At 43.7% G+C, this 22,796-nt stretch overlaps 4 protein-coding genes across 6 annotated transcripts in view; 3 read left to right on the top strand and 1 right to left on the bottom strand.

The window, feature by feature from the left end:
* Positions 1–1,310: 1,310 nt before the first annotated feature.
* szl (sizzled) lies at positions 1,311–3,087 on the top strand. The gene is made up of 4 exons (XM_058076501.1): positions 1,311–1,945; positions 2,028–2,194; positions 2,599–2,691; positions 2,777–3,087. The coding sequence occupies exons 1-4, from the start codon at positions 1,659–1,661 to the stop codon at positions 3,085–3,087; spliced, it is 858 nt and encodes a 285-aa protein (XP_057932484.1). The 5' UTR covers positions 1,311–1,658.
* Positions 3,088–3,761: 674 nt separating this feature from the next.
* Positions 3,762–7,915, top strand: LOC131131421 (prolactin-like). The gene is made up of 6 exons (XM_058076126.1): positions 3,762–3,767; positions 3,810–3,867; positions 3,935–4,107; positions 5,697–5,798; positions 5,863–6,045; positions 7,715–7,915. The coding sequence occupies exons 1-6, from the start codon at positions 3,762–3,764 to the stop codon at positions 7,913–7,915; spliced, it is 723 nt and encodes a 240-aa protein (XP_057932109.1).
* Positions 7,916–8,641: 726 nt separating this feature from the next.
* Positions 8,642–17,060, bottom strand: LOC131131121 (DCN1-like protein 5). 2 transcript variants are annotated; one of them, XM_058075509.1, is made up of 9 exons: positions 16,552–17,060; positions 15,635–15,820; positions 14,020–14,136; positions 13,753–13,900; positions 13,583–13,674; positions 10,148–10,256; positions 9,464–9,568; positions 9,288–9,390; positions 8,642–8,887 (listed from the first exon to the last, which is right to left on the bottom strand). In XM_058075509.1, the coding sequence occupies exons 3-9, from the start codon at positions 14,085–14,087 to the stop codon at positions 8,832–8,834; spliced, it is 681 nt and encodes a 226-aa protein (XP_057931492.1). In that variant the 5' UTR covers positions 14,088–14,136; positions 15,635–15,820; positions 16,552–17,060; the 3' UTR covers positions 8,642–8,831. The 2 variants fall into 2 exon arrangements, with proteins under 2 accessions (XP_057931492.1, XP_057931493.1); XM_058075510.1 differs by lacking the exons at positions 15,635–15,820; positions 16,552–17,060 and having other exon boundaries at positions 13,753–13,869; positions 14,020–14,142.
* Positions 17,061–19,735: 2,675 nt separating this feature from the next.
* Positions 19,736–22,796, top strand: part of nell2a (neural EGFL like 2a) — a 112,551-nt gene continuing 109,490 nt past the window's right edge. For both annotated transcript variants that reach the window (XM_058074908.1, XM_058074907.1), the window contains exons 1-2: positions 19,736–20,098; positions 20,217–20,345. In XM_058074908.1, the coding sequence (XP_057930891.1) occupies positions 20,053–20,098; positions 20,217–20,345 (175 nt within the window). In that variant the 5' untranslated portion in view covers positions 19,736–20,052. The remainder of the gene's footprint in view (positions 20,099–20,216; positions 20,346–22,796) is intronic.

The following is a 22,796-nucleotide window of genomic DNA, read 5'->3' as shown; positions in this document are numbered from 1 at the left end:
TAATTGTGGCCAGAATATTATTATTGTGTATTATTTTTTATCATATTTCTTTAAAAATGATCTATTTTGGCAGGATTACACAAAGACAAACTTTTTGAAGGGTTGGCATCAACTGAGGAGGAACTTTGGTGTGAATCTGGGTACAGATGGAAATATATGTACAATATAGGGCTCAATCAGTAATGCATTTTACAGTAATGCAAAATTAGACGTATTTATCTTCTAACCTGCATAATTCAACAGAAAAATGTTGAATAATGTTGGTCAAATGTTGACTTATTGGTCCACTCTTCCTTGCAATGCTGCTCCAACATTGTCAGATCGCCCTTCAGGTCACCCCTGTTAGCATTTAGCTTCAGCTTTCTGGGTCAAAATGTGTCTCGTGACTTACTGTCTAGGTGTTTGGCAGACAGGTGCCCGTCCGTGCCGTTTAGTGTAGGTGAGGCAGGCAGGCAGGCAGGCAGCACATTAGCAACACAGACAGCATGTCTACAGGGCGGCCATTAGGCCCAACAACAGACCCCTGCCGGGCTGCCGGCAGGGGGAGTGTGTTAAATATGTGGAGCCATTGTTCTCCCAAATTGGTCTGTGCCTCTAATTGCCCAGTTAGTCCCCTCTTACGGGTCACGCTCGTCTACCCGTAGTGGAACCAGCCAGTAGTCATCAGAAGGGGCTGTAAAAAGTGTCTAAGCTAAACCGGGGCTGCAGGCTGAGCTGGTCCACATCAGGAAGCACATTCTGGATCAAATCCCACATCCCATCAGGATGCTCACTTTGGATGGAGTCCTGTTGTTGGAAGAGGGAAAAGGCCCAAAGGGCACCCGGCTTTAAGATAGACATCTCCAGTTGGAGACAGACCTCCATCCATGCTCTATGGATGCTCTATTGTCATTCTAGTGATGAAGTACAGGCACAAAGACTGCTGATCCGTTTGGACCGCCGGGGAGGAGCGCGTGGCGAGTCGCAGCAGACGGCGCTTTGGCGATGAAAGATCCAATTAGTACATTCACTGAGTGGATGAGGGAATCTTTCCACTAAAGACATCTGGGAAATTTCTCCTGGAACTTTTTCAAATCTGCCTTTCAAAAATTGCTTGAAATTCTAGCTAGCCAGATCCTTATCCTTGTATAGTTTACTCATTCAAACCATCTAGACATGACTGTATATTCATATATTTGAATTACAGATATTTTTAGAGGATACTTAATTAAAGGAAAATTAAAAAAGAACCACCGTATACAGTATTTTAGATTTTGTAGTAGTGTTTTGTACATAATTGACATTTACATTTTTACAACAAATGTAAGAAATTCAGCCTAGTAACAAGTGCCAATGCAAAAAAGAAAGTAAAACAAAAGCCAAACTGGAGATCTATGAAATTTCTTAGGTCAATGCTGAAGTCGGGACCGACCTTCACTCGGTGAAAACAGGGCTGTGATTGCAACACCCCTCCTTCTCGCACAGCCCCTCCTGGTGCCCCCCTTTCTGTCTGCAGCCGTGACAAAGCAAGCCGTTGTCTCCAAACACGTCGTCTCAGAGTCTTTGATAGTTTGATTGATAAGAGCCTGACAGACTGCTCGGGCTGTCTCTCCGCCGTGTATATAAGGAGGCCCCTCGGCGGCCCCCTCAGCAGCCACGCTCGTGTCCGTCCTCACATCATGACCTCTTCGCTCGTCCTCGTCCTCGTCCTCGCTCTCTTGGCGGCCCCCCTGGGGGCCTTCGACCTGGGCCAGTCCACCCGATGCGTGGCCATCCCCAACCAGATGAAGGTGTGCAAAGACGTGGGTTACTCCGAGATGCGCCTCCCCAACTTTTTGGGCCACAGCAACCTGGAAGGGGAGGTGGTGCCGCGCTCGGAGGACTGGAGGCCTCTGCTGCAGACGGGCTGCCATCCTCAGGCCCAAGCCTTCCTCTGCTCGCTCATCGCTCCCGTCTGCCTCGACACGTAAGGACGCTTTCCTCTCTCTCGTCACAGGATGGTCTCTCCCGCTTGGCTTCTCGCGTTCACGCTTTTCCTCTTCCTTCAGGTTCATCCAGCCCTGCCGTAGCCTGTGCGTGGCCGTCAGGGACAGTTGTGCCCCCGTGCTCGCCTGCCAGGGTCACCCTTGGCCCGAAGCGCTTGACTGCGAGCGCTTCCCCGCCGAGGAGGACATGTGCCTGTCGCCTCACGCCAAGTTCACTCACTTTGCTAAAGGTAAAAAGCCGCACACTCACGAGTCTGCTAACAAGCAGCGTAGCTAGAACGACGCATGAACGATGCATGAACGACGCATGAACGCATCTTCAGTGTTTTTCATTCCTGAAATCTTTTTATTGCCATCCTTTTCATTAGTATTTATCATCATATCATTAGTATTTATCATTGGAATTATTATTTATTATTATTTATATATAAAACATTGCTTCCATCCTAACATTAAAGAGTAGAAACATTTTTGGCATAAAAAAAAAAACACACACACTTGTGTATATATTCGTATGTATGCAAACATTTGATCACTTGGCGTTACCACCAGGGGGCACACTAACATGCATTTGACTTTTTCTCTTTGATGTCGTCCATGTTCTTGACTTCTATACTTGCTTTCCATTTTCCAGTTTTGCCCAAAGCGGCGTGTCAGAACTGCCCCACAGTGGATGAAGCCCCCGCATTGAAAACCGTCCTGGATGCTTTTTGCCAGCACGATTTTGGTAAGAACAGGCAGCCAAGTCGTTTTATTACGTTGACATAAACCCCGGATGCCAGATGATCAACTTCCTTCCATGCTTTCCGCAGCCGTGACCGCCAAGCTGCACCGCCGCCGTCTCCTCACCGGTGACCCCCAGTTTGAAGTGGAGGGCCGGGTGGAATTTATCCGCCAGGGCCCCCTGCTGCCTTATGACACCCACCACCTCCTCCACCAATGGCTGCTCATCAACTTACGCTGCGCCAACGCTCTGGTGCGGCCCGGCCGATCGCAGCTGTACGTGCTGACGGGTACCGTGTGGGCCGACGGCACCCTCGCCATCACACGCCTCTTCCCCTGGCACAAAAAGGATGCAAACATCGCCATGGCAACACGCAAGTGGAAGCATCACAGGTGCTGAGTTTGCGTTTCGGGGGGGGGGGGGGGTATTCTTTGATAGCACACTGGAATAGAATGCACTCAATTTGTACATAATGTGTATATTTTCTCTAGATTCTATTTCCTATTTATCACTTCTGTTTGTTGTGGAAAGTCGACAATAAATTAATCAAGCTGTGACATTATGCTTTTTCTTTGGCTTTATTCACCACAATCGGGGTCATCACTGTTCATTGCCACTTGTTGCTAGGCAGGATTCACAATCATATGTAGCCCAAAACCTGTTCCTGTTCACCTTCCATGTTTGCAGTCTCCTGTTCTTGCTTGTCCAATCACGTGTCCCCAAAACCTCTTCCTGTTCACATTGCATGTGGCTGTAGTTACAGTTACTAGGCAGAATTCATGAAGCACGGTAGTTCATGGCCCAAAACCTCTTCCTGTTCCTGTTCTCAACCCAAAAGTGTGCATTCCTGTTCACAAGCATCTGCACCAAAAACTGCTTTTTAATAACAATACTAATAATACTCCTAGATGGAATTAGTGGAAGAATATGTGAGGTACTGTGGTCTACTTTGCAATGGCGCAGCATTCAAGCCCGCCTATTAAATCCTAACGTACGCACGTTGTTAGTTGTACTTTTTCCGCCCGACTTCTTCACAAAGTCTTGCAATGAGCGAGTCGTGTTTATCAGCCTAAATGAGCGTATGAATACGTTTGAACGTATAAATACGTTTGTGTCAGCAGCATCTCCGCAGTGGTCAAAGCCAGCCGGCCGGCCGGGAGCAAGGCAGCATGATGAGAGGTAGGATTTCAACGTACTAATGAGATGTTTTCTAACCAATGAAATCTTCTTCTTTTTGATGTTAAAGGTTATTTTGCAGTGGTCACACTGCTGCAGCTTTTCCCGAAGGTCGATGCCGTCCCGATCTGTTCCTACGGACATGCAGGATGTCACATTCCCACGCTGGCCGACCTCTTTGAACGCATCATCCAACAATCATCAAGGATGCATGACATCTCCACTGACCTGCACTCGCAATATGTGAGTCTTATTTTCTTTTTTGGGGGGGGGGGCGCAGTCACATGATCTGATTTGGTCTTGAAATTGGATGTCCTTCCCTCCCATTTACCTGGGATTGGGTAAATGGGGTGGGGGGGCAGTAGAGAGAGAGCCAAAAACAGCAGCAACAAGAATTCCCATAAGAACAAACAGAACAGTTAAATGTGAATGATGGCTAAGGGTCACAATGGAGATGATATCAGTGAAATGAAACAGTCCAACTTACCAGTAGCAATAGTAACAATGAAGACATGAACCGTGATCGTAAACACAATTACAGCCATACAGTTACAGTCATTAAAATCTCACTGCTTGACATCATTATTACTGTAATAATAGCATACCAATAGCACATAGACATCAGGGATAAGATGGTAGATTGTGTAGAGAAGCACCCATGTGCTGTGAGTGTCCATATGGAGGTGTGTACTTCTGTTGGTGTATGTGTATATATATTCATATATGTGTGTGTAAGTGTGCTCGTGAATGTGAATGCGTGTGTGTGAATGTGTAATTGTCACTGAGAATGACAAAAGGAGAGGGACTGCCTTCTACCACCCAGTAAACCCCGCCCCGCACAGCCAGGTCAAGCTCTCACCGCCAGGGATCCACCAGCCCCGTGGGTGCGGGCAAAGCCAGGGCCGACTCCCCAAGACCCGCCCCCGAAGCATCCCCCCTAGAGACCAGCAAGAGGCCATGGAGGAGCAATCCCAACCAGCAACAGGGCGCCAGCAGGCCGGAGGAGAGCCGCACCCCCGAGACCGGCGGGAGACCATACCCCACTAGGGCAGAAGGGCATCGAGGGCCACACACCTGCGGGCGCAAGGGCGCCCCTGCCAACCGGAAGGGTAACCTCAGGCTCGACCACCGATACAGGACCTCCCCGGCTGGGACAGAAGAGGCCTGGACCCACTACCCCATGAAGGACCGGACAGCAGAGATGGAACACCCAGCGCCAGACCCCCGCAGAGCCCACCCCCGTATATTTATATAGCCACATACACACACACACACATATATACTATATATATAATATATATAATAAAATGAATAAGTATTTAAAACAATAATACATAAAAATAGCTCAGACACACGCAAGCACACACCGTGGACATCCCCGGGTGGGGCGTCCGGGGCGTTATAGGGCGGGGGACCCAGGGGTTCCAGATCCACAACCAGGCCCAGAGTCCAGGGAGACAGGAGACCCGAGGCTACATCAGTGAGGCAGACAGGCGAGGGGGGGGGCCCGCACATGAGCAAGCTGAGGGGGCGTGCAGGCAAGCAGCAAGGCACCCCATACAATTTATATTGAAGTTATTTGTATTTTTATTTGCTTTAAAAGAATGTCAATTTGATCAATCTTTTCTTTCTGTCATGAGAACAAGAGCCAACCTTGCAGACGTACGTACGTACGTTTGGACTTCATCATTCCTGCTTAGCAACATCTAACATGAACAAGAAGGGGTTTGTTGTGCCATAATTGTAAACCCTAAATCTGCCTAGCAACAAGTGGCGAGGCAAACAGGAACAAGCGATTGCACTCGATGCCGTGCATGTGTCTCCCCATCCAGGAGCAGTCCTTGGTCCCCAACAGGAACCACATGGGAACGTGGAAGTGTCACACCCATGACATCTTGGCACCAGACAACAAGGAGATGGTCCAAAGTCTGGGAGTGAGTATTCTCACGCAGGACTCTAACCACGTGTGCAGTGCAGCAGCTTGTCTCCCGTGTGCAGAGGGACCGGCTGACCCAGGTGGTCCTCAGGCTGCTGGGGGCCTGGGGGGACCCCTTATCACGGCTGCACCAGAGCGTGACACGGCATCGGGACCGAGACTCCAACCACTACAGCAACAAGGCGCTGCAGATGAGCGACGCCATCCAGGAGCTGAAGGCCGGAGTCCTGAAAATGGCCGAGAAGGTTGACATCTTCACCGTTTAATATTTATTTTATTAGCAAAACACAAGCATGGTCTTTCTTAAAGCTCATCCAACACCTTTCACTTTTAGTCAAAACACAGAATTCACTTTTTGCAGTCGATGAAAGTTTACGATTTACAATTATTCTTTTTTTTTTTTTCAATCTCAGATTTTTTTAATGTGGTCCTAATACTCCATCGTACACAATAGCCCAAATTTTAAGACACAAATTATTCAAATGAACAAAATGTTAAAGAAATGACACTGGTCAATGTTGTATGTTTTTAAAATATTTTTTAATTGGAAAAAATGCAGGAAAAGGGCATGCTGAGTAAAGTTTGAATAATTATCTATGATGCTTTTTCCACTTTCCTGACCGATAAATGTAGTTCGAATGTTGTATTCGTGTGTTAAACCATACCAAAGTTTCCGATAATGAGGTATGCAGATTTGGAGGTTTGGAGTTTGAATGGCTCTGAATGCTGGGTTTCACAGAGTTTCCTTGAACACTGGTTGTCTGTGACATCACAGAGTGCCGGGCTTCCTCATATGGGCGTGCCCCCAAGCTCTGCTTCTCTGTTTACAGTTAGCATCGTCTTTCAGGAGGTGTTTCTGTGGGTGCAAAGCAATTTGTTTACAATTCCTAAGGAGGAAAACATCAGGCACAAGTGGTTGGAGTTCCTGATTCCCTACCAGTAAAAGAAAAATATTGGAATCTGTCAACGGCATTTCACACTGGACTGTTTTGTGAACACAGGCCAGTACGCAGCTGGACGAGGCCACAAACTTGTTGAAAGTTTGCTTTGCGTTTGCTTTGAAAGTTTGCGACAAAGTTGCTTTGCAACTTAAGTCACAGAGCAAAAGCGCTTGTTGTGTAGCATTATAGAGTGTGCATACAGGGAGTGGGGTTGCTAATTGCCATTTCCCACCACAATCAGTGGCTCTACCCGAGTAAAATGCGAAAGCTACTTACCATTGAGATACGTCTTGAAATAACCTCTTTTCTTGAGAAACTTCGCACTTCACAACGAAGCCAACATTTAAAAAAAATCACGATTGAAAAAATAGAAAAATCACTATTATCAACTCCTAGAAAGTTGGGTCAGGTAGTTATCTGAAAAGCCTCCTGAGCACTTGGGACTGGGATCAACCACAGTAGAGTGGGCGTGTCTGGAGGCGGGTCGTGGGTGGAATAAATTAAAACAGGCCGCTTTCACAGGAAATCCAAACAAATACAAATACAGAATAGGTGCATATTCTGGAAGATCTAGAACGCTTTCTGTGCTGGTTATTGTGTGTAGCTGCTCTATAGGAGTCCACAACTCAATACAAAGGGCCAAAAATAAGCATAATAGGTCCCCTTAAACTAATTAAACTTAAATTAATGACTATAAAAAGTATATATGTACATAAGTCAAGCCATATCTACATTTGAGGATAACATAGATTTATTAGATTCATATAAACATATGAAAATATTTTATATTATATTTAAATATTCCTTGGTTAAACTAAAGAATGTAAAGACATTGAACATGATTAGGGAGAATTGATCATATTTTTCAACTCATGTATCTCAGATGTGCTTAATGTGTCTTGAAATAAATTAAACCCTAAGATATTAGATATGTTTTTACGGATTAAACATTCTTCTTCTTTCTTCCCTTCAGATGAAGCTTGTGGGCGTGGCCGGTAGCAACACGGCGGCCCACGTCCCTCCGGAAGGAGCGCCCACCTTGGCCTACAAGAGAGGAGCTCCGAGCTCGGTGGACCCCAACGACCTGCTCTACTGCCTCCGCCGCGACGCTGACAAGGTCAAAAATTACCTGCGCATCCTGCAGTGCTCTTCGCTGCCAGGACTGCAGTGTTAAGTCTCATAACCCTCGTCTCGTATGATAGCATTGTGTGGAAACGCTTGCAAAAATAAAAAGTTCATGCTAGCGAGTGTTTTGCTCCTGTCTTTTGAAGAGGACACAACTCAGGAGATGCAGAACATCCCTAGGAGGGAAAGAGTGCAGGAAATAGAGATGATGAAGAGATGATGGAAGGTTTGGTATTCAGGAGAGGAACGCAGAAGGACAGATGGTGGTTGACTTTGCCTGTAGTGAATACTTTCTTCCAGAAGAGAGGAACATAGGGTGGCCTATAAGAGTGGAGGTAGGAGGACACAGGTAGACTGTACAGGTTGGCAAGGCAGAGACATGGAATGACATGGAAAGGAAGTTCAGCAGGTTGGGATGGTCAAGGATAGCAATGGAAGTGTACTGACAGATGCCAATAGTGGGATGGGAAGATGGAAAGAATGAGGAAAACAAGAGAGAAGGAAGAGTAGAAGAGGTGTCTGCTGTTGACCAGGAAGTAGCAAAGATTGGTAAACAGGAAGTGAGAAGAGCGTTGAAAAGGATGAAGAGTGGGAAGATACTTGGTCCTGATGGTTTTCCTGAATACTAAAGACGCATCATTCTGTGCGCCCTGAAATGCTGAAACCATGAAATAGTTTGGCACAGTTTTGGCTGATGTGCTTGTGGCCCCCCCTGGTGGTGCAGGGGCAACTCAATGTTGACTGAAATAGAACTCTAAAGTATCAGTGATCACATCAAATTTCATTTTTATTATTGTGAATATCTATAAACAAAATGAGGGACCATCAATCAATCAAAAAAAGGCATCCCTAATTGTAAGAACTTTGTTGCACAACAAGTCCATCTTTGTGTGTTTGTGTGTGTGAGAGAAAACAATCGTCCATCAGTGCCTCCGTTTTCTTAGTCGCTGTTGCATTCAAGTCTGCTACAATGCAGAGCAAGCTTTGTGCCATTCCACAAACTCATCCAGAAGCACTGGCCCTGTCAATCAAACACACCACGGAGGTCAAAAATGTGTAGAAAATATCAGAGGTACAGATAACTTAAATGAGGCTATGACAACATGACTACTTAGCCCAATGCAGCCTCTTTGTATTTGAAAATGGCCAAGTATAGCATCAAATGCTACGCTAATGACCAAAATGCTATTATTTTCATTTACTAGTCTTCTGCTTCTTAGAGTTGGATCTTATTTTGCGTACAATAAGAATTGATGTTGATGTACATTATATATCCTGTGTATATCAATGCTCTTGTTCCATGTTTCGGTCAATATATTGGATATTGGCTTTTTTTTTCAGCCCTCAAAATCCCATATTGGTGGCGCTCTAGAACAAATTCATTGATGATAAAATGGCGCGCCCCCGCCAGGAAAACTTACAAGCTCCGTCTTCATCGTAGTTGGTGAGGTCGGTGCGGATGCTTCTGCTGAACTCCAACACGTTGTACCATTGATCCTTGTTCACACCTTTGTATTTGGACTGCTGTGGGACACACGCATACACACGTCTGTTGATGACTAAAACAGCTACCCCCCCAACCCACCCCGCGACTTACTTCAAGGAACTGGAGGAAGACAGGGAAGAGAGGCCAAGATCTGCCTAGCAACAAGGCCAGCATGGATTTTGCAGTGTCCATGTCCAAATTCCTCTGGTCTTTATCCTGATCATGGAACACACGGACACGAAAAAACCCACAGTGAGCAGAGATGGTCTCAGATCAACAGATTTCAAATACAGTAAACCTCGGATATATCGGACGCGGATATATCGGAAATTCGCTCACAACGGACAGATAAAAAAGAACCAATTTTTCTGTAATGCATTTCCAATAAAAATTCATTGCATATATCGGATTTTTTATAACGGATTTCGCCTATTTCGGACAAAATCTCCAGTCCCGTTCCAATGCATTTCCATTAAATTTCCCTCGCATATATCGGATGGCCGCATCGTGGCGCTCCGATTCGCCGAATCGTGACAGGCCGCTATACGACGTCATTTGCAGCGTTGCCTGCGCGTCCAGGTACATTGGAAACATAGTCAAGGAAGTGCCTTTTTATAACGGATAAAATCCGATTTACGCATATACCGGATATAAATCCGATATATGCGTAAAACGGACATTTTCCGGTATACGCATATAACGGATTTCGCTTATATCGGACAAAACCAGTGGGAACAATTGAATCCGATATATCCGAGGTTTACTGTATAAATAATGAAAAGGTCATAAACTCACCCTGGCGAAGTCAAAAGAATATCTGTAGATGTTTTTGAAGAGGCCCGAGTCGTTGAGCTCACTCTGCAGGTCATCCAGTTTGCTTTGCAACCTCTCTGTGCAGTCACACCTGCAAACACACCAGAATCTTATGTACACAATTTCAAGACATATTCAATAAACCCTCAATTATGGCGCTTAACTCGTCAATTTCCATGCAAACCTGTTTATGATCTTCTAAATACAGTTTCTGACTACACATGAACCAACATCCCTGTAGTCACCTTAACACTACAATTCCCTAATATAATGAAATGAACCTGGTGTGTTCAAATGTTTTTTTCCAGCGAGTTTTTGCCCCAAAGTGAGAAAGGCCAGGATGCTAAGTGCTAAGAAGCAGGGTTGTCAAGATATTACAGTAGCATTACAGTCCAGGATAAAGGATAAAGGCTTTGGCTCAGACCTCCATGGCCTCACACCGGCGGCTCGGAGTGTGTGCCTGAATACAGTGCACTTTGCTGGGTCACAGCAGGCGCCTCCCTCCCTCTCTACTATGGTTCTCCTGATAGTGGTGATGTGGTCGTAGTAGTACTAGCAGTAGTAGTAGTAATGTCATGATATGAGTAGTTTATTACAAATAATCAGGTACACTTTGTCACATCCTAATTTGTTCCAGTCCTTCTTATCTCTTGGTGTGCATAAATTACAATTACATATACATTTTTAAAAGTAGATATAAATATTGGTCTTGAGACGCACAGTTATAGCTATTGTGTATTTTTATAGCTCCAAATGCAGTGAAAATGGAAATGACGCTAAAAGATACAGTAGACATCATTTAGGTTGAATACACTTGTACATGTGTATTTTCTGGGATTTACTTAAACGCAGTAAATCGTACTTCTGCATAACAAGTTCCATTGAAACCACACATACACGCACTGTAAAGATGTTTTTGTGATGTTCCGGGTTCCGGTGAATGCATGGGAATGAGAGCGCGTCGTTCCGATGACAAAGGGACTAGAGAAGTGTTCCAGAGTTTGAGATACATACTGTTCTAGGGTCTAGCGGGAGAGCCCTGTGACAATGTAATTGCTATATTTATGTCATTTCAAAACTTCATACTTTGCTACCAACACGCAAATGATACCAGTGGTACTAGCATTGGAGGTGGATGAATGCACCCCAATTGTACATTTACAAAAACCGACTGCTACATGGGGGGTCTCTGAAGTTTTCAAACCAGGTGAGGAAACACTTTGAACCGAGTGCTACACCTGAGATACTGACCCTCTGGCTTCAAGGTGTGCCAATTAAATAAGTTTACCATCACCCGTGTCAAATCACATGCATTCTGGAGCCATTTTACTATACTTGGAAAAGCACAGGCTTGTAATGCTAGCTCATTCCCTTACATGAACAGAGATGGTCAGCTAATCATGTAGCCTTTATGGCTAAAAATTAACAGCAGTATAATTTACTGCTTTATTATTGGTTTTTGCATAATTTGCATCATGGCAAGCTAGGCCTCTGTTATGACTACGGACACAACACCCCACAACACCGCATATGGTGAGGAAAAACCAATGGCCGAGTCAGAAAAATAACTTTCAGGGTGTTTATTGTCCTCTCCAGATTGTACACTTTTTTCACTGCCTGCACTAATTGTGGACAAAAATGCAGAAAATAGTAAGGAAAAATATTTACAGCAATATGTCCAAAAAAATATTTACAGCTCCTCAACAACTACCTTCTGTAGTGTTCTTCACCTCCCAACCTGCTTTGCTGCCATGACGAGTGCCATGTTTGACTGGCACCACGACCAACTGGGAAAGGTAGTCTGCCAGGCCATTAAATTTGCCTGACCGTTGGTGGACTACACACTTATAGGGTTGTAGGGACAGTTATGTTAATCGGCTGTTCTGATCCCTCATCGAGGTGATCCATGTCAGACCACGGTGATCTATCTCCAAATCAAACTCCCTGCCCAGAAGGTAGTACTGCACAGTTTCCAGGGTCTATTTGATTGCCAGACCTTCCTTCTCTACCACTGAATACCTGGTCTCCCGTGGTAGAGATAAAAGTTAGGGTTCTCCTCCCCTGGGTCTTCCTGCGCGAGGACCGCACCAAGCCCGACTGCTGAGGCATTCACTGGACTTTGACCAGAAACCTTCTGTCAAAGTCCGGGCTTTGCAGTTCCGGGGAGGAATGGCTTCCACTTTGTCCACTTGTGGCCAAACCTCCCCTCCCCTCTTCTCTGTTTCGGTTTCTTTTTGTCAGGCTGGAGCATCTCATATGTGACAGGGCTCATACGGCCAGAACTGTATAGGGACCTTCCACTTGGCCAGGCACTTGCTGCTGGATGAGGGAAGTAGTAGGAGAACCTTTTGTCCTGGCTGCTTATGCTTACTGGTCATACCACAATTTCTGTTTCTTCTGTGGCTCCTGCAGGTTCTCTCTTACCTCCTCTTGATACCTGGCCAACCTCTACCTTATTTGGAGCACGTATTGCACCACTCCCTGCTCACTGGTGTGGGTTTTTGAGCCTTCCCAGCTCTTAAGTTTTCCATACAAAAACCAAAGTTCAAAAGGCAAAATCCTGTTGAGGCTTGAGAAATGGAAGCCATCGGTCCCGGTCTTTCCTGTCTCATCCAAACTTTTGGAACATTCTTTTCAGTTTGGTTCCATCAGTCTGTTTGAGGATAAGGTGTGCTCTTGATGGCGGTCATTCCTAGCTGCTTATGGAACAACTGCCTCAGTTTGGAAGTGAAATTTGAACCCTGGTCAGTCGGCACCAGAGGAGTCCGACTCCTGCAAGACAATGCTCCAGTCCACGACTTGCATATCGCCCAGACAAGAAGCACACACTTGTGGCTATAAAGTTCTTCCGCACACCCCTTGTTCTCCTGACCCGACACATCTGACTTTCACCTGTTCCCAACCATGGAGACATTTTTGAAGGGAACATGTTTTCCAGATGATGACACACTGATTACCTAGGTAGAGTCACGGTTTGAGGCTCAACCCACCGACTTTTACCAACAAGGTTTCCAGAGTGGGAAACGGGAAAAGTTCATAACGTGGGTGGTGCCTATTTAGACGAAGGGTAATACCCGTTCAGAGTTTTGTTTGTGTGTGTTGGAAGTGAGTCAAGGGAAATCTTTAATGAACACCCCTTGTCATATAGGCCAGCGGTCACTAATGTGATGCCCACAGGCTCCGGGTAGACCGCCCCCCCACAAGACCACAAGGCATCGTTAAGCCTGCTTTTCATTCAGGTCTTGAGTTAATGATGTGAGAACACGATTTATTTCATTATTTATTAATTCATATATTTTTGAAAAAACGTAATAGTTTAGTTGCTTGTGATACATCGTCATGTTTACAAGTTGTAAGTGAGGTAGCACCACTGCAGGCTAAGATGTGACTGGATTATTATGAAAAGTGGGGTCTTACTGTAAGGACGCCATTCCCCTGAGCCACTCATCTTTGGTGAAGAAGCCCATGTTGGCAGCTTCCAGATGCCAGGCCAACACCAGCATGATGACCTGCAAAGTGGAGGAAATGCATTTCACCTGCAATACTACACTTGCTAGCATCTCTGCTGCGCATCAGAGACCACTCACGTTCTCGGGGGCCACGCAAAGGTCTTCGCAAAACCTCTCCATGCCCTCGGGGCCGACCACCTCGTCCCGGCCTGCGTACTGGTGGAACCAAGCCAGGCACTTTTTGCTGGAGAAGGGCTTTTTGGCGCAGATGGGATGTTGGGTGAAGCTAAAATTCACCAAGTTCACAATACAACAACCAAGCTAAAGATTTTGACTCTACCAGCTTTTTCAGCGTGTTTAGCATAAAAAACACATTAAAAAGTTACAGTGTGCACGTTTGTTTACCTTGTGATTTTACACTTTTGCTGATGATCATCAGGATCAGGGAGCTTTCTTTTCTTCTTCACAGGCATCACTGAACCTTCAATGGGCTTCACAGCTAGCTGGGCTACATACAAATACCTACACACACACACACACAGGCAGGCAAAGAAAAGGTTGCCACAACATTAGGTTCACAATATTGTGAACTCTAATACAAGAGATGGACCCAAAATTCTGTCCTTTAAAAGATGATAATGCAAGTTTTTAGTTATAGTAACCCTTTCACTCCATCTCCGTTCTTCAAAAGTAGATTACTTAAGAAATCATGGCGCTTCGTGGTAAAATATGGCCTATAATTAGCCAAAAGTAGGGCTGTCAGTCCATTAAACAATTTGATCGTGATTAATCACATTCTGTCCATAGGTAACTCAAAATTAGTTGCATTTAGTCACAGATAGAAATACATTTTTACCTATAATAAGTAGGGGAAATCTCTACAACAATAATTACATACATTTTTTTTAAAGGGACAAAGCAAATACAAAACGTTAGCTAGTGAGACCTCACACACTGACACAAACATGTTTTTATTATTAGTGTCAGCTCAAAATAAGATTTAGGATACTGGTTTTAAATTCTAAATGTTTGTCAATGAAAAAGCCTATTAAAGGACATTCAGAAAGGATTATTATTCAAGAATGTATAAATGAAAATACCTAAAACACAAGGCAATAGTCATAAGACATTTAATCAAAATTGAAAAAACAATGTAATTTTATTTCTCTTAAAAAACACAGAAATTAATAATTATATTACAGTAAATATTGTATTACAATACTGAAACTATTAATTGGAAATCCCACATTTTTTATGATTTATACGAGCTGCGATTTGTCCTACTTTGTTTGAATCCATTGAACGCACCATCTACTGTTATCTGTTACCTAGAGGGATGTATGGATGTATTTTCCCCCTTTTTCTTTCACTTCGTATTTGCTCCCAAATGCTGATACTATGCAGGAATGCATAAATGTAAGATTTGATGACTATGAGTGCTAATGGGCATCACAATTTCTCTGAAAAATGTATTTTTTAGAAATGTCAAATAGCTCGGGGAAAGCATTACTTTGTTCCTCCATGTGAGAGAGACAACTGAATAGCATCCTGTCTGCTCATCCTTGTGCTGATCCAATCACCAGTCTGAACTCAGTCAGCATGCATTCATGGTCTCACACAAAGTTGGACTTTTTTAAACTCATGACAAAGAAGACGTTCATTAAAAACAATATTTGAGCATTGCAAAGGGAGCTACAACAAAGAGGGTGAAGAGCCACATGCCGCAGGTTGCTGACCACTACCCTTGACGGACTGCTCGGCCACAGAGGGGTAAGCGGTGCCTCATTCACGTACACGGTGCAATTGGCAAGTTAAAAACAGCTCATGTTGCATTGGTCACACTGCCACCACATTATTAGGTTATGTTCAGCTCGCCTCTATTTCAGTTTGTATCGAAAGTTACTCTATAGACTTGTGTTGTGTCAGTCACTTATGCATCACATACATACACACACACACACACGCGCGCTTCTTGGTGCCAGTTTTCTTTCAGATCAAATATCCAGGATGCAGGTCTTACTTGTGCACTTGTAACTGCCTTTTCCATTCAAATCTTCTAGAACCGATGGGGGAATGGGGAGCGGTGGTCCAAAGTCTTCAAATAAGCCAAATGCAAAAAACAAACAAAAAGAGAACCCACCCAAACGTCCAAACAGAAAACGTGTTCAGATCATCTATTTGTTCTGTCAGAGTTGTCAGATGTTTCCTGTGGGAAGACAAGAGGGTTAAAGGATGCATTTCATGTTTTGTGGATTTTTTTGAACAACAACACTAATACAATTACAAAAGGTGGTTACTGTACATACTTTATATCTTATTTTTTTGTTTTGAACATGAAAATCACTACAATTAAAGAATCCGGATTGAAAATGAGATCAACAACTGCCATTTTCCAGTCGTTCCGTTACACAGTCTTGCATTGTGTTGTGGGAAGTTGATTTGTTTGTTGACACAATTACTTCTGTGCCCTTACAGTCCATAACCCTCTATGCATGCCCTGTCAACATAAACAGTTCATGCCAAAGGTGCTGGGTGAAGTAGAGGTCATTTCCTGGCTTAAATTAAACACTTTTATTCATTTGATAGTGTTATTATAACTCGTTTTAGCTAGCGTGACACAGAGTTCTCCACTGATGACCACGTTAAGAGGTCTAATGTAACATTTCTTCTGTGTTTTACAGTCTAGATTGGCTTCCTAAAGACGTTTAGATTAAATTAAAAACGTCCAAAGTGTTTATAATATGTGAGGCGTCTTTTGTTTGTCATCTTGCAGGCGTGAGAGCTACCCTGCTAGCTTAAATGCTAATTTGTCAACACGTTCGCCAGGTATTTGTACACTGTTTTATGTGAGAGTGTTTAGTTCATCAAGAGGGTGCATCTTGCCGTCGTTGAAAACCTATAGTCAGGTTATAATATTGATGAGGACTAAATACTCACTTGTTTCAGTAAAACTTCAGCAGACAACCACTTTTCTTCACCGGCTTCTGCTGCACCAGAGTGTGTGGATGAAGCTTCCGGGCTTTGTGGACGATACCACTGTGCTTTTAGGGGGTGGTTCGGAAGCTAACCCTTCAAATGTCAAGAGTACGTCTCGCGAATACATTTCACAACATGGTTAATACTTGAGGTAAATTATAGATTATGGATGAAATACGAAGATATTAAAGTGCGTAAAAAAGCGCACATGGGACCAAATGCTGTTCACTATCACCCCCGCAGTACAAACAAGGTAAAACGTCATTTCAGGTGGACGTTTTATTTTTGGCAGTCACGTGTATCTCTCACGTTCGTCACAGAATTCCGAGAAAGTTGATGTGTAATTGTACGATAACTACATTGTTCTTCGGGTTAACGCAAGGCTGGGTCATAACTACTTCAATCGATGACTGAAAAAATAAAACACAAGCGATGTGTTTGTGTCAGAGATCTCTATGTGACATTAAAGTGATTTTCTCTGCTGTTTTGAAGGCACTGCAAAAACGCTTGTCAGAGATCCTTTAAATGAGAGACGCGCTCTACGCCTTCTGAAAAAAAGGTTAGTCAAAGATCCTCTATTTGATACAAGCACTGTTTTTTTTAAAGCACTTACTGAGGGGACCACAGCGTTGATCCGCCCAGGGTGTCATTCAAGCCAGAACCACCACGACCACCTGGGTTAGGGAGGATGGAGCTGTTTTAAAAACTACTGGAAAAATGTTTGTGGAAAATCTTCTATGTGCCAGAAGCTCTCTGCCGTATTGCAGGGGTGTTCAAACATTTTCCCAGAGAGGGCCACATAGTGAAAAATGAAAGAATTTTGTAAAGCAACACATAGATAGAGACCAAGAAGTTTTTTACGTTTTCCAGCATTCAATTTTCCTCTGGTAAATGCTCTTATTGTAATATTATGACATGATACATTGTTATATGCAAAGATACTTTGCATATATGACAGAGGTCTGGTGTTTGCAAGATGGGCTCTTGTGTTCCTGCCGTTCACAATCTCCCACGCCACATAGTGGTAAGGGACCAGCAATGGGTGAGTTCAAATGGCCTCCTGTGTTGATGTGCTTTGTTTCATGTGCCAGTCCTTGGCTTCTCATTGTAACCTCAGTGTATTTATGTAATACATAACATTTTCAATGTATTGCTCCACTGCAACATCTATTAAGAGCTTCCACTGTCCCCGCTCATCTCCACATTTTATTACATTCTTGGCTTTTAATTGTTCATATTTTGCTGATGGTCCTTCAGGAAATGACAATTTATGGGCAATCCAGAGTCATTACCTTTGCAATGTGTACCCAGTAGAGAGGCAGAGTAAATGCATTCATTATGTATATGTATCAAGGGCTCTTAGAAGAGGCCTCTGCAGTTTGTCATATATTTTTAAAGCATTCCCATCCCAGAGCATGTTGTTGGCATCAAGTGAAAAAACTGTGGATCAGGATGGAGATCCAACTGTTGGTCATTTGCCGGTCAGCCCAATAAAAGAAATCTGGAAGTGTCCCTGCAAACTCATGTCAAGCGACTCCAACCAGACCCGCATCGCCAGCAAAAAATCTTTCCAAGTCATCCAAGCTTTGGCTCTGACTTTGTCGACAATTCCGTTGATAGCCTCTGAACCGACAGCAAAAGATAATCCATCTGCCAGATAAGTGAATGGCAAACAGTGCATACACTGTATCTTCACAAGCGTACTTTCAAAAAACAGGGTAACTGTTCCCTTGGACGAGGAGGATGCGAATAAAGTGCCGTTCAAAGCATCCCGGCGCTATAAAAAGGACACCATGAGGGTGAGTCACAAAGGCATTTGAATGTTTTATTGCCAAAGAAGACAAACGTCAGCTGTCGACAGCTCATCATCCAAGAAGTATGATGGATTTTTTTATGATATTACTGTACACTCCATGGTGGCAGGATCACTGAAGCAGGAAAAGTTGAACCACTGGTGTCTTGACAGTAGTAATATGTTAGTGTCATCACGTAAGACGACACATTTTACACATCTCTGCATATTGGAAAACATATGGTGATTGAGGGATTTGATTGCAGCACAAAAACATGAAGATCAAATCAAAGACGTCACAGACAATACAATATAATATCATGCAATATCATGCGAGTGGTTAGCGCGGAGGCCACAGAGGGTTCGATTCCCCCCTGGGGCATCTCTGTGTGGAGTTTGCATGTTTTCTCCAGGTACTCCGGTTTCCTCCCACATTCCAAAAACATGCTAGGCTAATTGGCCACTCCAAATTGTCCATAGGTATGAATGTGAGTGTGAATGGTTGTTTGTCTATATGTGCCCTGTGATTGGCTGGCCACCAGTCCAGGGTGTACCCCGCCTCTCGCCTCTAGACAGCTGGGATAGGCTGCAGCATGCCCAGTGACCCTCGTGAGGATAAGCGGTATAGAAAATAGATGGATGGCAATTCAATACCATATCATACCATACCATGCTGCACCACAATACTACACCATACCATACCATACATACCACTCTATCATACCATAATACCACACCATACCACACTATCATACCACACTATCATACCATAATACCACACCATACCATACATACCACACTATCATACCATAATAACATACCATACCATACATATCACGCCATCATATACTACATATATACTACACTACATATATAATCTAATGACAAACAACAAAAACAGCTGCAGTATTCATGGATCTGACAAAAACTCTTCCATCCAGCCATTATTATTATTATTATTATTATTATTATTATTAGGTATTTATTTGAAAAAAGTTTTTAATATTATGAGAAAAGTATATTTGTATTTTTTGTAAAATTAGGTTGGGGAAAAACTTCTCCGGGAATAAAGTCATAATATTATCAGAAAAAAATTGAGTCTGAAATGAAGATTAGTTAAGACGAAACTTGTAATATATGTAATATATGTAATATATGTAGTAACATTGTTCAATGAATAATACATAGGGTGAGCTGTTATTAGCACCGGTGAGTGTGAGAGTTGTTTTACGTGTTTTTACCACCAGGAGGCGCGACTCGACCACACGTCCCCTCCGGGGCAGAAGGGAGAGGGGGGGAGTTCTCCGTCCCTCCTACCCGCACTCCCCTCCACCCTCCTCGGCCGCAGCTCACTGCCTGCACGCCGCGGCAGGACCGTCTGTTGAGCTGGTCGAGCAGCGTCATCTCCCTTTGTGCATCCTCCGTGCACCCACCTGTGCTGGAGGACGTCGCATCCACGCAGCCTACATGGAATAATAACAACATTTGACTTCATCGTCGTTGCGTTTTTGGGTTTTTAAATTCAGACCCCTTGTCATTGTCGGGGCATGTAAAGTTTGGATGATGCCCCCGCTCAGCATCCGCGATTGCTAATAAACCGAGCATTACACGTTATCTATCAGAAGTGGACAAAATATGGATTGATTTAACAAAAAAAACATACATTCACCATGGGATTCTTCCAGCTATTTCTGGTTGTGTGCATATTTTGCTCAGGTAAGGAGATTGATATCAGTGTGATCCATCTTGCAGCATCCTTCATGAATTCATATGCTGGTTTCAAGCAGGTCACAAATCATCTTACCACCCCTCTTTTTATCTTTCTGCAAATTAGTGCACGCTTTCGGGGTTGACCCAGCTCTCCGCATCAGTGTGTTTGACCAACTAATGGCCGGAGATGGATTTGATGGAGTTACTCAGGTCCAAGGCTTCCACCGGGAGTCCAGAGCGTTCCACTTCCAAGGTAGGGTGACACCGCCGCTCTTGAGACGCCCCAGTCAATCATTGCTATTCTTGCCTGCCCCATCCATCCATTTTCCGAGCCCACTTGTACCCACTTGCGTCACGTGTGAGCTGGAGCCTATCCCAGCTGAGTTCCAGGTATATGCCAGACACGACAGACCAGTGGTTCTCAACTTGTGAGTCGGGACACACAAATATGTGTGGAAAGCACCATCCTCAAGTACAGAGAGGTGCACCAACAAATATGAATATTTGCATCATCAAGCCTTACCTCTATGCATCCCCACAGAGCATCAGGAATTGGGACCAAATATGAAGTGAAAGAAAAAACAGAAAAATACAGTAAAGTAGTCTTATCTCTGCATCTTGGGAGAAGATGCATTGCAAAGTTAAATGGTGCGTTCAAAGTAGAACAAGTCGCCGCTCGCATTAAACATGCAAATCTTGTGGGATTTCTAACAAATAATTATATTTGGCATAAAACAATGGCCCATATTCATTTATTAAAGTGTGTAGTTATTTAGAAATGTACAAATCATATTGTTTGTACACTGTATTGAATTGTTCTGTTTTTTAAATATAGCGTCTTTGAATCCACTCCAACTCTGTAGTATTTACGACATCCTTACTTATTATTAAAGATCAGCCCAATGAAAATGTATGGGGATTTTTCCCTATAATGAAAGTGGCTAATAAACATAATGCTGATGGAGCTACTATCCGCTCCCGTATTTTCCAGTGTGCAAATGTTGACCTCGACAAACCGCCTCTCAAGCATGTAAGCTAACGTGGGTGGCTAGCAGCAATCTAGCGCACTCCTTCCATGCATTCATTTTTTATGTTGCTTATGCTAACTAATAGGGTTACAATTCCCGGAAGTATACGCAACGTAAAAAATCATAACATCTGACACTATGTGCACACTCGATTAGGAGAGGATCAGAGGATCGAACACACAACCTTCAGGTTGGGAAACCACCTGAGCCATGGCCGCCGTGACTTCGCTTTTAGTTAGCTATTTTTGTTAACGTTTTAAATAAATTTCCCAGCCTCAGCCTAATGACGAGCATTTCTCAGATGTTGTACAATGTTGCACATTGTTGTTTACGTTGTATGTACTGTGGGTATTATGTCAGGTTCTGTGATTGGTTTATCATTGCCAGTATACGTGCTGTACGTATTACATAGTGTTCTGATTGGTTTATCACTGCCAGTGTATGTATCATATGTATTACGTATTGTTCTCTGATTGATTTATCGCTGAGAGCATTGTACGTACCGTGTGTCATCGGGAAATGGTTAAAGTAGAAGCACATTTTGACAGATTTTGGAACTCACACATAAGACCGACTGGATTATAAAGTGCCTCGTCGATTTTTGAGAAAATGAAAGGATTTTAAGTGCGCTCTCCTCTGCATGTCCTTCACTGCTCCTATGATCATTATCCTGCCCTGCCGGAGGATTTTAACTTCAGCTCTGAGTTGTTGTTCAATGTCGTGTCACATCCACTTTTGATTTGGGATGGCCCTCACAGAAAAAAGTCCAGCGGTGTCCGCTGACCTCGGTGTCGGTTCCACTGGGCAGTTCAAAGCCATAACATGGTCAGCCGATCAGTTGCAGTTCTTCTCTGGTGTGGTGAAGCACCATCTTGGGCCCACCAAGCATGAGCCAACCAACCGTTTCCTTGAAGACGAAAACACAGCATTCCTCTGAGAGTGAATGAGATGCTGGTTCAACATTTGGAGATAATCGTCACCGTTTCCGATCAATGTTGTCTGAATAATGTGGGTATGGCAGTGTAGCGACACAGATTATTTGCATCCTCACTGCCTTTCACCCGACAAGGAGCATTTGGTTTATTGATAACATGGACTTTCTGCTGTTATCTACTGGGGGATAACTCATTGTTGCAAGCAGCCGTGATGAAAACAGACTTTGGTTGAAAACTTTCCAATATCTACCCCAGTTTTCTGATGTGGTTCTAGAAGCTTTTCTGTGCTAATTGTCATCACCTCACCAAGCATAGACCTCCCTGCATGTCACCGTTTCACAGGCATCAACAAACATTTTTGCATCTGTAGTGACGGGGGCATTTAGGCTGAATAAGGCATGTAATTATTGCGGAATTAATGCCAGTTTTTACATTCGGAGTATAAAAAAACAGAAAAGGGGTAAAAAATATTCCAGAGCTTTCTTCAGTTTTTTAAAATTCTTTACAGCGGTACAAGCCTGGGGTTTGTTTTCCAGAAAGAATATTATATGTCACAGTTTGATGTGTGGTAACAGGCGATGTTCTAGTGTGAATTAACTTGACGTAGGACTGGGCCATATATTGATATTTTAAAAATATTGACATTTCTTTGGCTGCACGGCGGTCGTGTGGTTAGCGCGCAAACTTCACAGCTAGGAGACCTGGGTTCAATTCCACCCTCGGCCATCTCTGTGTGGAGTT

Source organism: Doryrhamphus excisus, chromosome 6, assembly GCF_030265055.1.
Source record: "Doryrhamphus excisus isolate RoL2022-K1 chromosome 6, RoL_Dexc_1.0, whole genome shotgun sequence".
NCBI classification, from domain to species: Eukaryota; Metazoa; Chordata; class Actinopteri; order Syngnathiformes; family Syngnathidae; genus Doryrhamphus; species Doryrhamphus excisus.
This window is presented reverse-complemented; position numbering and strand designations above follow the sequence as displayed.